The 14910-nt window shown below is 42.7% G+C and overlaps 1 protein-coding gene across 1 annotated transcript in view; it reads right to left on the bottom strand.

The window, feature by feature from the left end:
* LOC147453068 (histidine--tRNA ligase, cytoplasmic-like) overlaps positions 1-10935 on the bottom strand; it is a 33755-nt gene extending 22820 nt beyond the window's left edge. Inside the window, exons 1-5 of the mRNA XM_086518569.1 lie at positions 10605-10935; positions 10243-10422; positions 9877-10134; positions 9471-9605; positions 9105-9386 (exon numbers count right to left, since the gene is read on the bottom strand). Coding sequence (XP_086374695.1) covers positions 9105-9386; positions 9471-9605; positions 9877-10134; positions 10243-10422; positions 10605-10709 — 960 coding nt within the window. The 5' untranslated portion in view covers positions 10710-10935. The remainder of the gene's footprint in view (positions 1-9104; positions 9387-9470; positions 9606-9876; positions 10135-10242; positions 10423-10604) is intronic.
* Positions 10936-14910: the final 3975 nt, after the last annotated feature.

The raw sequence follows: 14910 nt of genomic DNA on the forward strand, positions 1-14910 counted from the left end.
GGTGGGCGACAAGCCAAATTCAGATGCAAGTGAGCTTTGCAGAGCATGGGGAAAGGTTAGGGATCAAACAGTGCTTATCTTCTTTGATCCAGGTGCCAAAGCCAACTTCATTTCCCCAGAATTGGCTTCAAAGTTGGGAATTAGACCTGAAGAGATGGGGTATACAGTAGAGGCAGGTTTGGCATGTCCTGGCCATACAGAGGCTGTGACACCCATCATTGGAAAGTTGCGTCTACATATCCAGTCCTATGTAGATGCTGAAGAATTTTACATCATGCCACTGGACGGATGTGATGTGTTGTTAGGTATTCCTTGGTTGTTTCGTGTACAGGGAATCATGGATGCCTACAACAAAAAGATCACTGTACAGAGCAGGGGAAAGACTCACATTCTGGATGTAAAGCTTAAAGGGGAGTCTATTCCTACTGTATCAGCTTCTGCTATTACTTCTGTAATAAAAAAGCATCTTTCTGCGTACTTGGTTTTTGCACGTGAAGTGTCAGATTGTGATGAATCAAATTTATCTGTGCTAGATAAAGAAAGGTCAATGTTTTTACAACAGTATAGTGACTGTTTTTCCGATTCATTACCGTCTCAATTACCGCCAGAGAGACCCGAGGACCATGCGATAGATTTGGTGCCAGGCTGTAGCCCACCAAATAAGCCTCCGTATAGGGTTAGTGCGGCTCAGCAGAAAGAGATAATGAGCCAAGTACAGGAGTTGTTAGAAAAGGGGCTGATTCAGCCCAGTTCATCTCCATTCTGTTCTCCAGTGTTGTTGGTGCAGAAAAAGGATGGCTCATGGCGTATGTGCATCGACTACCGTGCACTGAACAAGAATACCATCAAGAATAGGTTTCCTATACCTAGAATTGATGATATTATGGACAAATTAGAAGGAGCAGCTATGTTTAGCAGGATAGATCTAAAGAGTGGGTACCATCAGATCCGCATTAGATCAGAGGATGTGCACAAGACTGCTTTTAGAACGACGTTTGGTCTTTACGAATTTTTAGTGATGCCCTTTGGTCTCACAAATGCTCCTGCTACGTTCAATAGGATGATGGACAGAATTTTCCGTCCACACCAGCAGTTTGTTGGTACATTCTTTGATGACATGATAGTCTACTCAAAGAATGAAGAGGAGCATAGGCATCACTTGGCCATTGTGTTCAAAGAGCTACGCAGTCATAGGTTGCTCATCAATGCAAAGAAAAGTGAGTTTTTTCTGGAAGAGATTCACTTTCTGGGACACATTGTCTCAAAGGACGGTGTCAGAATGGATCCTGCAAAAGTTGAAGCGATCAAGTCATGGCCAAATTTGAAGACGGTGCATGATGTCCGAAGCTTTTTGGGACTATGCTCCTATTACAGAAGGTTTATCCGAAATTTCGCTGAGATTGCTTCACCTTTACATGCTCTTCAAAAGAAGGCAGTCACCTTTAGATGGACACAGAAAGAGATTTCAGCTTTTAATCTCTTAAAGGAAAAGATGACTTCAGATCCAGTCATTGTGTTGCCAGATCTTAGGAAGTCATTTGTGGTCCAGTGCGACGCCTGCGGTAGTAGCATTGGTGCTGTGCTAATGCAAGATGGCAGGGTAGTAGCCTATGAGAGCAGAATTTTGCAAGGGCCAGAGATGACCATGCAGGTCTATGAGAAAGAGTTACTGGCTGTGATTCATGCGCTCTTAAGTTGGAAACACTACCTGCTAGGTGCAGACTTTGTTGTCCAAACGGACCATCAAACCTTGCGATACTTCTTGACACAGACAAAGTTATCTGAGAAGCATATGCGATGGGCAAATATCTTGTCCATGTTCCATTTTCAGATTGTGCATGTGGAAGGCAAGAAGAACGTTGTGGCTGATGCCTTGTCAAGGAAGCCACAAATTTCAGCTGTGTCGATTCCTTATCATCATGAACTTGATGATATGAGAGAACAGTATGCAAATGATGAAGATTTTGCAAGGGTCTTCGAGCAACTAATGGATGGACAACGTCATGAACACTATCTTCTTAAAGACGGGTTCATGATGATGCATGGCAGATTGTGTGTCACAAAGCCATTGCGACGCAAAGTTATGGAAGAGAGTCATGTCCCACCGTATGCAGGGCATCGTGGTATCGATGCTACAGTTAAAGCGGTAGAGACATTCTTCTATTGGCCTACATTGAGAAGGGATGTGGATGCCTTTGTGCGAGAATGCCTAATATGCCAAAAGGTCAAGTTTGACAGGCAAAAGGCACCAGGGTTATTGCAACCACTACCTATTCCAGATAAACCATGGGAAAGTATTGCTATGGATTTTATCTTTGATCTTCCGAGAACGCAGACAGGAAATGATGGTATTTGGACCATTATTTGCAGATTTAGCAAACAGGCTCATTTTATTCCTGTCAGGAAGAAGATAAAGCCAGATCAGATGGCACGCTTGTTTATGAGCAATATTTTCAAGTATCATGGCATGCCACAGTCGATTATTAGCGACCGTGATCCACGCATGACTAGTTTGTTCTGGAGAGGCTTGTTTGAGAATATGGGTACCACGCTCAAATTCTCTTCGTCATTTCATCCTCAAACAGATGGGCAGTCAGAAGAAGCAAATTCTACTGTCCTAGATCTGCTGAAGTGCTATGTGTCAGAGCATAAAGGAAAGTGGGAGCAGTATTTGCCATTGGTGGAGTATGCATACAATAATACAGTACATTCATCAACTGGCAAGGCACCTTTTGAGATAGTTGAAGGTGGCAAGAAAGTTCCTCCCATACTGCATACAAAGGACAAGATATTTGAAGCAGATAAGTATGTTCAAGACATGGATGAAATGTACCAGAAGGTCAAAGTGGCCTTAGAAAGGACTCAAGCAAAGCAAAAGAAAGCAGCTAATCGTCACCGTCGTGAAGTAGTATATTCACTTGGTGATTGGGTGCTTTTACGCTTTGAAAAGGCAAGGTTAAAGAAGATGAAGGGCAAGGAAAGACTGTTTCCAAAGCTCAGCATGCGTTACTATGGGCCTTTTCAAGTATGCGACATAATCAGTGATGTTGCATATAGGCTGAAATTGCCTGACAGTTGGAAGATTCACAATGCGTTTCATGTGAGTCTTCTCAGACCCTATGTGGGTGATGTGCCAGAAGATATGCCAGCTGAAGATCAGCCGGAAGTCGAGGAACTTGACGAGATCTTGGTCCCTGAACAGATTTTGGCACACAAAGAAAGAAAAGTGAAAGGCAAGGTTGCTAGGCGTTACTTGGTAAAGTTCAGAAACTATCCACCAATGGATGCTAAGTGGATGGAAGAAGGTGAACTTGCAGAGTCACCAACTGTGTTATCACTTTACCTGGAAGCCTTCAATTTACAACCTACCTTGACCCCTTGAGTTTCAAAGCTACATGGATTGTCAGTGTGACAATGGCTTCTGAAACAAATGATGTACATGGTATTTAAAGTGAGCTCAAATCAAATACCTGTTACATGAATGTTAGAGCTGTACAGATTGTCAGTTTGGCAATTGCTCTTATGGAATGTCCAAAAGTTTGATTAGTGCTATAGAAGTGAGTATTTCTTGTCAGTTTGTCAAGGATACAGTGATTGCTTCTATTGAAGAGTACATGTGTAACTGCATTCTTAAACTGTCGGTTTGGGTATGCTCGAAAGTGTTACGGGATCCAACGTGTACTATAAGACAGTGGCAAAATGTGCAGCTACCATTTTGTCATTGGAAAGTTAGTGACTCAAAGCAATGGCAGAGTGCGAAGCTACCACTATGTCATTGGGACAGGGTTCACACGCAGGCAATACATGAGTCGACGAGGTGTTGAATACACCAGGGTTGACAATGAGCATGTATGTGTCGTACATGTGTCGACCGGTGTTGAATACATCAATGTTGACTAGGAGCTTATACGACATAGATGCAAACGAGGACGTTTGAGATTTCAAGAGGGGGGTATGTCACCAGCGTGTGACTACTATCTATCCTTTTTGTTGATTTCTTTCTTATTATCTATTTACTTTCACTTTTTGGAAACACCCCTCGGGAAATCTAACCGCCCTGCATTGCATAGCTAGTGTGGAACTGTCCAGAGGGAGTCCGGGCCTGAGGGCAAGAGAGCACTAAGGTTGGACAAGGACTATGGTTAGCCAAGTGGGGTCATTGACTAGCCAAAGTGGAATCCTTTGCTACAGAGGCTACATTTCAGTTCTGGATGTGGCCGCAGTGTACAAAGAGGGTCGGATGACCTAGAAAGATACAATGGCAGCATCTCCTAAAATTTAGGGAACTGCTATTTTGGGACCTGAAAATGTCTTCGCGTCATTACGTGCAGTTTGACATGGGGATCATTTTGTTACTCTGTGGCCAAGTCAACAGAGGCTGCAGGTGAGATATTTTTAGACCCGAGGGTCTAAAGCGGGAAAATGCACAAATGAGTGACACTTGGCACTTTGAGGCCAGTTTACTACTTATAGAGAAGGCAAAAACGTGATTTATAGTGGGGAGGCTCATTTTGCAAGTCTCTGTCACAGGTTAAGAGCTATGGAGTGCTTGCTTTCCCTCTTATGTACAGTGCGGTGCCAGGAGTGATGCCCTGCACGCTACGCACTGCCCTCTCTCTCCCCTTTGGCAGTATGTTATGCCCCTCTAGTGGGCTCTTCATTTGACCAATGTGCAGTTGTGTGGGTTCATGCGCGATTGCCGAGGCAAGAGCCTCTTGCACAGGTACTGGATTAGCTAGCGGCTAATCCCCCCGCAGGTACAGGTGAATTCGGAGAGGTTTCACGCCAGAAATCTCGTCCGATTCAAAGGGCAAGTAGCCCTACAGGTGCGGGAGCTCGAGGACTTGCTAGGGATGCGACCGGCACGCGAAACGGAGCCCGAAACAGTGAATTACAGCCTGCTGTGTATTTTTGCAGGTTTAGGGTTTTGGCCCTAAACGGACCCTAATACCCCCAGGAGGTTCGGGGATGCAAGGGGACCGCTGTACAGGTGATCTGGCGCATTTTCAGGGCTGAAAACAGAGAATTCAGCGTGCTGCAGATTCTCGCCAGGTTTTGCAAAGTGCCCGTATGCGTCGGGAAAGTCAGTCAATGCGTGGGAATATTGACCGTGAAGGGTTCTAGTTCAGTTATGCTGCCGAAATCGGGCTGGAACAGAGGAAATTCAGCCGAGTTTGTGCGGGGCAGCTTGTAGGAATCACAGCGTTTATTCCCTCTTTTGAACAATAAAGAAATACCGAAAGGGGCGCCTAAGTTAGGGGCCAATCTGGTGTCCGTCTACTCATACAGGTGCAATCTAGCCGCCTGTATCCCTCTCCCCTTTGTTGTGTCTTGAAAGTACAGGTAAAATAGACGACTAATAACGGGTGAAAGCTAAATCAAGGTTTAAAGTAAAGTCTACCGCCCTTTTTGGATTGAACAGGCCGGTTTCAGAGAGAGAAAGAAAAAGCCTCTCTGCTTTGTTTATTAAAAGAAAGAGAGAGAGAGAACTTTTGATTTATTTTCAAAGCTTTTACTTGAAACTTTTGATTTCAGCTTTTGGAACTCTACTTTTAGCAACCCTTGTACCTTTAAATATGTGAGCAAGCCTCTCACAACTCAGAGCATCTGGACGTAGAGTCTTGAGTGTGAGCGCCTGCCCGCACTCTTGTACTTTGAACTCAGATTAATACAAAAAGAAATACCGAAAGGGGCGCCAATCTTTGGGGCCAATATCTCTAGGCACGGGGCCAGTGTTGAATCAATTGTGAACTGTGAATTGTTTTGAAGTGGTTATTTGGTGCTGTCGTGGTAGATTCTTGACTTGGAGTGTCCAAGTCTGTTACACACGTCCTCGTGACACTCTTCATTTGACCTATGTACAGTTGTGTGGTCTTATGCTTCTGTGCCGAGGCAAGAGCCTCTTTGAGCAGGAACAGGAGTAGCTAACTACTACTCCAAAAGCAGGCACCGATGAGGGTGATAACCTCATCGTTGGTTATGCGCTGGTTTTGGATTGTTTTGCAACCGTATGGATGCCAAAAGCATTGGGAACAGTGCCCCACTGTCAAGAGGACAGTTCCGAGACTATTTAGGGCTGAAAACAAGGTAAAAACCAATAAATACAACAAGCTGTAATTGTTGATTTTGGGTTGAAAACAGAGGGTTTATGTCATTGGAAACGAATTCTGGCATGGGGGATTGTTCAGAGTAAGTTTTGGAGCCGTTATGCTAAGAAATTTGCTAGAATAGGTGTTATCTAGTTTGATACGGGTGAAAGATCCCCAGGACTCCAGTTTTGTAATTTTACCCTCTAGAGTAATAAAGTAATACCGAAAGGGACTCCAGTCTTTGGGGCCTACAGGTTGTCGAGGTCTGCTCATAGCATTCTAGCTTCCGAGCCATGTGTGCTTTGAAGTGTTAATTCCCGTTACAGTTTTTTTATTTGAAAAGTTTCTCTGTGTATTGAAGTAAAGTTTCGCGTGAACCTACGTCTAGCGCTCTGCGGGCCAGTTTCATCGCCTTACTACTCTTCAGTTTTACAGGTGCAGAAGAAAGATGGCACGATTCAAATGTGCATAGACTACGATCTTTAAACAATATCACTATCAAGAATCGATTTCCGATTCCTCCGATTGATGAAATTCTTGATAAGTTGCAGGGTGCAAGCATCTTTAGTCGCATTGACTTAAAGAGCAGGTATGACTTAAAGAGCGGGTATCATCAGATACGCATAGCCCCTGACGATGTCCATAAGACTACCTTTCACACAACCTTTGGACTTTATGAATTTTTGGTAATGCCTTTTGGCTTGACCAATGATCTTGCCACATTCAATCGAATGATGAATCTTAAACGGCCCATAATAACGATTGAAAAGTTTTACTACTTTCCCTTTATGAGTCGATTGTTTCTTTAGTCGTGCTTTCTCAAACTTACGTAAGATCAATTGACCGACTGTTAAGTCTAGATTCTTTCTGTGCTTGTCCGCAACTTTCTTATGTTTTTCTTGAGAGCACAAAATGGCTCTCTTAACTTACCCATACACCGTGTCCAAATCTTGAACAAATTCCTCTGTTGCAAAAATGTTATCCTTAGTGACAAGGATCAATGGAAGCAAAGGCATACCATAAAGAATCTCAAAAGGTGCTTTTCTCGTAGAGAAACGTACAATATTGTTATACACGTACTTGACAAGGGGCAAATACTTCTCTTAGTCAGATTGTCTTTCTGACACAAAAGATTTTAACATATCCAATACTGTGAAATTGGCGATCTCAGTTTGTATATCCGTTTTGAAGATGATATGCAGAAGAAAATTTCAACTTCGTGCCAAGGTTATCAAACAAAGCACGCCCAAAATTTCCTATCATTCAAGGATCTTGATTAGACTTGGGCATCCCATGATGCTTAAAGATCTGTGCTAGAAAAATCCTAGCAATTTGATCCATTTTGATCGTTTTCTTGACTCGAATAAAGTGAGTTTGCTTGCTAAATCTGTCCACAATGGTCCAGATCGCATCACTTCCGGTCTGAGTTTTTGGGAGATTCATAATAAGGCAATACTCTCCTAGGGTTAATCAAGCATAGACAAACGTTAAGAGTAACCCATGCGTCTTATGCCGATCGTACTTTACCTTTTGGCAAACCAAATATTTCGTGACATATTGATCGATGTCTGCTTTAAGGCTTGGCCAAAAGAAATACCTTTCCAATGCTAAAGTCGTGGGGACAATACCCCGATGACCCGCATAAGGCGAAGCATCGGCTTATGCCATGATTTTCTTCCTCAATGGTACTGCCATGCAGGCGTGAATCACAACCATAAATTCCTTCTCGTAGATCGAGGCATGCAATTTAGCATCCTTAAGCCGTCTACTTTCATAAGCCACTGCATTGGCTTCTTGGTTAAATACTGCACCAATGCAATCTTCTGAAGCATCGCAATGAACCTCAAATGGTTTCCTTAAGTTTGACACTATCAAAATAGGTCCATGGTTTAATAGATACTCTAGCCTATCAAATGATATATATCTGGAGCCGACGATGAAAAGCAATGGGAGCACTCGATGCATCGAGGGAATGGCCGAGAAGAGGCTCAATGGACTTGGTTGTCTAAGTGCCGAGTGGCAATACGGAAGACAATATTTGTAGATCCATGCACTCACTGACGAGGACGAGACTGAAAACTGAAAACGCTACCAAAAACAAATGAGAGAGAGAGAGAGACAAAGAGAGAAGCAACTTGTAGAAACGTTGGGCTGATCTGCGAGGTTGAGCAAATACGCCAGACATGTTAATTTGAAAACGCTAGGGATAGATCTCTACTAGCACTTTATGCAAAACCGTTGGGCAATGTGCTCTCTTTGTAGGACTTTTAAGTAAGATCGCAAATTTTAGACCATCACGACATGATTCTTCACACTATTATCCATCTTGGTGAGGAGAATACGAAGTAAAGATTTAAGAGAGTCGATATTGGATATCCTTCTTGCAAAAAATGGTAAATTGTGTTAGAAAACCTTACATTTGCAAGATCATGCAATCTTCACTTTATAATTGATCGTCCACAAAATAAAACATTCTTATACTTGTTGAATGTATGAACCTATCATCCCTAAAAGTCATCCATCAAGAGCATTAAGTATTTACTTCCTCCGGGAGACATGGGAGTAAAAGATTGTGAATGGAATAAAAGACCTCCATGGCTCGACATTCAACATAACGTATAAAGGGTGACAATTTCAATGTTATTTCAAGGCGAGCAAAATGGCATTTCACGCGACTACTTACATCATGACAACTCGCCTCCTAGTTTTTTGAAGAAGGCAATTTGTTGTGGATCTTTGTAAAGTTTTTGAAATGTCTAACTAGCTAGCATTCATCCAATCATTGGACTATCACAAAGGTATCTTTCATTGGCCTTACATGAACAGATGAGCCTACAGATCTCTTCCTTCGTTTTGATGATTTTGATAATCACTGGATCCGAAAAAAGCTCATTGCTCCTTATACCTTTGCTATGCATTGTTTCTCCCGCTCATTAGCTTACCACATGCTTACAATACATTGTTGTTTACATGGCTACTTAACATAAATTGAAAAAAAACAGTGTGTGCAGATACCTTTACTGTTCCAGTGAAGACAGCCTCAAATATCACACCCGTGTAGTAATCGAGGCCACGCGCTAGACTGAGATCAAACACAAAGCGATTGATGCATTTTCCTACATCCATGAATGTGAACAGCTGTTTCAACTCTGCAAGTGCCTGTTGTGATGCAGCGTTTCCACAAAAGGGGCTATCCTCTTTCATTAGTTCATCCAGTAGCTCCATGGGTTTCCCTCTCATTTTAACAAGACTCCCAATCTTGTCAGCAACATCTTCTGTCAACCCTTTATCGAGCACCTGACAAAGCCACCAACAGAGGGTAAGAGTTCAACTATTGACAATTACCTAGAAAAACATGAGGAAAGACACCCTTGTAACTACCATTTCTTTTCTAACATCCTCCCAGGCTAGCTTATCTAGCTTATCAATGGCAGAGCAGATAGTTCTAAACTTTTCAGCTGGCACCCCACAAAGCTCTAGCATGCCATCCAAAAGCCGCCTATGATTGAGCTTCACCTGACCACAAGATCCAAATCCATTAAGATGAGAACACAAGAGTTATTAGCACAATTGTCACACGCTACATGATTGCAAAGATGAAAAATGTCTTCCAGGAAGATTGTGCTTCAATGAACAGAACTCATGTGTTGCTTCCATTGATCAACTCATACAGCGACTTTGAATACGCATCAAATTAGTTCTTTCAAGTGTATCAGAGAAAAATTCTCTATCTTTATTACACTTACAGAAAATCAAACTTCAACAGAGAATTACCTCATAGAATTACCTCATAGTCTCCAATATTCAGCTTGTCAAGGATCTCTGCCAACACTTTCAGTATCTCAAAATCAGGAACCATTGATTCATACTGCCCAGCAATATCAAAATCACACTGGTAGAACTCCCGATATCTTCCCCTGGCTGGATTATCTCGTCTATAAACCTTCGCTATGTGGTACCTCCTCATACTTGTCAACTTCTTGGTGGCCAGGTAGCGTGCAAACGGCACAGTTAGGTCATACCGAAGAGATGACAATTCACCCCCCTGTTACAAAAGAAGAAACACTACATTGTTGATAAAGGTGGATAAATTTGCAGAAAAAATAGCATCCCACTGTTTCCCACATCTAAAAAATCAACAGTAGACTCTCACCTGGTCTGCTAGATCGTATATCAATTTTGAATCTTCACCATACTTTCCCATGAGTGTTTCTTTCAGCTCAAACACGGGAGTATCAAGGGCCACACCACCATGACGTTTGAAAACACCAGTTACAATCCCAAAGACTTTCTCTCTGATAGCCATTTGCAAAGGGTCGAAATCTCTCGTGCCCTACAAAACACCACTTTGGGATTAAAGCATGACGACCATTTGGGTGTGTATTCACCCCATGACAACGTCTTAGGTGACAGTTATGGTGAATGCATCATAACTGTTAATAATATATTGATCCACAAGCAAGGACTCATATACAGGCCGATGGAAAACGTGGAAACAAGACTAGGAAAGCCAACCTTGGGGACTTTAACTTCACGGCGAGAAGCTTTGGTGTCATTGGCGCCAGCAGGCTTCGCCTTGGCTGTCACTTCGGTTGAGGCAGATGAGAGATCGGTCGCCATGGATGCAGCTACTATACTCTTGCCACTGCAGCCTCAGGGTGTTCATACACCGTCTAAACACCGAATCGGGACGCCCAAGATATAGCGTGACCTTCAGGATAGCGGGCAAGCATTTGGCCAGGTAGGGTTACAGACAACCATCACAAAGCGCTGCACAGTGGGAAGTTTGAGGACGAGTAGCAGTCAATGCAGACGGAGCTGATTGGTTTTAGGTCATGGACTCATGGCCCAATAACAATAAACGAGTCATGGTGACTTTGTAAAACAACAATAAGAAAGTGATAAAATTATTAGGCTGAGTTTACTGGAAATTTCAGTGTTCGGTAAAGGATTGCCTCGGCTTAGCCTTGCACCGGTTGAAAATCGAGACTAGTTGACTGGAAACCATGGTAAAGGGAAGAAAAATCGATGACATATGTGAGAAAATAATTCAAAAATCTTGCAAATTTCAAAATTTCTACTAGTATTTTTGGTATGTTTCTTTGGGAGGAGAAAACTTGGTTGGCGGTCGCTTAATGAAAGAGACTTTCTCGAATACTGACTAGAATTAAGCTATAGAATGCAAGAAAAGTCAAGCCATGTAAGGCTATGAAATGAAAAGTGAAATAAAAAGAACTCATTAATATGTGTGTGAGTGTGTATATATGTATGTACGTATAAAAGTTACTAGAATTATGCACGGTGAAGCTTCGCTTTTGTATTCTAAAATAATAGAATGCAAGAAAAGTGGAGACATGTTAGGATGTGAAATGAAAGGTGAGATAAAAAGATCCATTAAATATTTTAAAATCGAAATAACAACGAAGATAAGTCTCAGTCATCACTGAAAACATTGAAAGTATGCTTAACTCAACTCTCCTCTAAGGCTTCTTGTAGAAAGCCAAAAAACGGGTACATGTAGAGGGACCCAGGTACTCTTAGTACTGAATTAGTACGACACCAGTTGTAGGACACAAACGGGCTATTGGTTGGGTGGTTAACGCAACTGAGGTGAAATCGTCACCATGTGATCGAAGGTCAAGCATTGCTAGCGCATCGTCCCATAACTCCCGCGACCACGACTTCGCATCCATCCCTCCTTTTGTTACATAGGAAAAATGTATTTCCCTCGTTTATCGCTTGTGTACCTTCACGCGAGCTATGGCTTTTCTTGCTAGTACATTTGGTGCTCAGCTTTCGAACGTGACCCTTCATGCGGCAAACGGTGCATCACATCGCCTGCAATTCAGTGCGTAGCTTAGGTGGCCCATCATTGGAGGTTTTACCCTAGAGAAATGATTGTGTGTGTTGGAGAGAGGGGGGGGTTACCAGTTTATGACACGGTATATTAAAGGAAGCCCAGGTAGTGAGATCAATGCATGGGAAGTCAGGTGTGGATTCCAAAACGATCTCAGCCATCCATGCAAGCAGAAAATGTAAACATGGGCATAAAAAGTAAACATGGCGGCCTATGTGGAGATGGTGGGCGAGGGAATTGAGCCTCGCTAGCAAAAATGTGTTGAGGTGGAATGTGAGTGGCGAGGAATTTTGAAATTGCCCTGCGGGTGGAGCTGGCAGGTGAGGCAATTGGGCCACGCTGGCAAAAATGTGTTGAGGTGCAATCTGAGTGGCGAGGAATTTTGAAATTGCCCTGTGGTGGGCGGCTCGAAGGTAAAATTTGAACTTGCGGGTAAGACATCAATGAATCAGGAGGGAGGGGACAAGCGAGTGGGTATCTTGGGCAACCTAACACAACACAAGATGTCCCTTGGAGTAAGTGTTCAAGAGTGCAAGGCTTTCCGAGCAAGGGGCAAGAAAGGCAATTGTGTAAAGATTCCATCAGTTAAACGAGGGAACAAGGTACATTCTATGTTGAAGGTAGCTCTCTTTGTTGTTTCTTTTTGTTTGTGTAGTGTAACATTTAATGGCCTAAAATCTTTTGTGTAGCGGAATTTAGCATGAACATAGTGGGCATTTCATTAGAGTTGATTCCTAATGAGATTTACAAGAGTGCTTGGGTGGAGAGAGCAACAAAAAGCATAACACCTAGTTAGATAGCATCGACAATACTTTCAAAAGAGAGAGAAATTAAGCTATTGACAACAGTTGAGGACCGGATTTGCATGGAGCCGGTCCCCCCTCCAAAAGGCTTTGTATTATGGTTTCTCCCATCAAGAGAGACATTGTACAATACAATTCTTTGTGTTCCTTCGAGACTAGCTAGTGCAATGAAGATGGAAGCTTCATGCACCAAGCAAAACACTTAATCAAACACAACTTGAATTATCCCCGTTCTCAGACCCAAGACCTCACACACCTTCGAAGATGGTGAGAGCTAGCAGGGTATGAGAGTAGATTGAGAAGAAAAAGAAGTATCTTACGAGAAAGAAGTACATCTCCTCACATAATCACTCATATTAGCATAGCTTAGCTTAGTAATTAGCTTGGTAGAGAAGATGAGCATGCATTGAAGCTTGGCTCTTGGTTGGATTTGCATCCACATGCCAAGAGAGTGTTGATGTAGGCTTCTATCTCACAAGCTTGGAGTAGGTGATGAGCTCTCCATTAAAGCTTGGGAGGAGATAGAGTATTTTCCCTTCACACATGGTCAAGTGTGAGAGTGTGTGTGTCAATGCCAAGCAAAAATCAGCCCCTCCTCTCTCTTGGGCGAGCCCTAGCTGCTAAATAAGTCTGGCCTTTGCCTCATTGGACCTCCCCAGGTCAAGCCAATAGGAATTAAGCAGCATAAGTGATAGCCTTTAGACATGTGTCCCCCTTTCCCCTTTTGTGAGAGCTTTAGGTAATTAAATAATTAAACTAAACTCTCATTGGACCCCTTTGCCTCCTGGCCAATAGGAATCAGGCAAGCCATGGGGCTCCTGAATGCTCATTGGACCCCTTGGGAGACTGCCCAATAGTCTTCTAGGAGACTTAATTCTTATTGGTTTCTTTTATTAAATGTTTTTAAATTAATTAAACTAGATTTACTCTAGCTTAATTCTTATTGGTCCACTTCAAGGGTTTTCCAATAGGAATTGGGCACACCTTGTGGGCATCTGGCCTAGGGAGCTGACATGTGTCCCTCATTCCCTTTGTGTAAAGGGAGCCTGTGTGTGTGTGTGTGGCTTTCTCTCTCATCCCCTAGCTTTGGGGCTCGCCCCCTCCCATGTAGGGATGTAGAAAGACTTTTTGGGCACACACTAAGCATCCAATTTTTCCTAGGATTGACCTTTGGACACAACCTTTGAATTTTGGAACCTTAGCATTTTGGAAGTCTTAATGGGCTGAACCTTAGGGTCTTTTTGGCCCATTGTTTCACATGGCTCTTTTGCAGATGGCCCCCCCTTTGGATCCCTATTTTCCCTCCTTTGGATCCCTACTGTGGCCGGTCTGCTAACTTAACCAATATTCTAGCTTTTTCTCCCTTGGCACTTCCCCACATTAAATGATCAGTTTAATATGAGAAAATCATTTAGGAGAATTAGATATTGATTATTATGACATTACCTCTCTCTTGAAATCATAGTCGTCCTCGACTATGGTGTAGAGAAGATAAAGCATATGCATGAGTCCTTTTCTTAGCGGGTAGAGGATCCCTATGTTACCCTACGACATCATTCCATAATGGATGACTAGTCCATTTGGCGCTTGAGAGCCTGAGGCTGCCGCAAGCATGTCTGCACATTAGTCCTATCAGTCTTCCATAGTAGAGTGACAAGCTCTACTTGGTGTTTGGGAGACGTCGTCTCCGCAAACTTGATCTAAGCATGCATACTACTTCATTTTTGTGCACAAATAAAGAAAAAGAGAGTCTTATAAGACAAAAATCTTGTTCATTTTTAACAATTTGTACATTTGCTTACTCTTGGGAAGCATTGTAAGCATTGACAAGGTTTAGGTTATCCTTTAATTGTATGCCTTGCATCCATCTAGCATCTTCAAAAGGATAATTCTTAAACTTAATAAGATATCGTCTGATAGTCTTACCGCCTCTTAATACCTTGTCTTCATGTCGGAGAATGGACTCGGGCTGCAGCACCTCCTCGTGGTCCTCGATCTCCGGTGGGTCTTCAATAGTTGGTTCTTGAGGTGGCTCTCCTTTGTAAGGCTTTAAGAGGCTCACATGAAAAGCATTGTGTATGAGCCAATGATTGGGCAACTTAAGTTGATAGGCCATCTCATTGATTGGCCTAAGAATCTGGAAGGGACCATAGTACCTTTT

This window comes from Adiantum capillus-veneris, chromosome 8 (assembly GCF_014529385.1).
Source record: "Adiantum capillus-veneris isolate H3 chromosome 8, ASM1452938v2, whole genome shotgun sequence".
In the NCBI taxonomy this organism is placed as follows: domain Eukaryota; kingdom Viridiplantae; phylum Streptophyta; class Polypodiopsida; order Polypodiales; family Pteridaceae; genus Adiantum; species Adiantum capillus-veneris.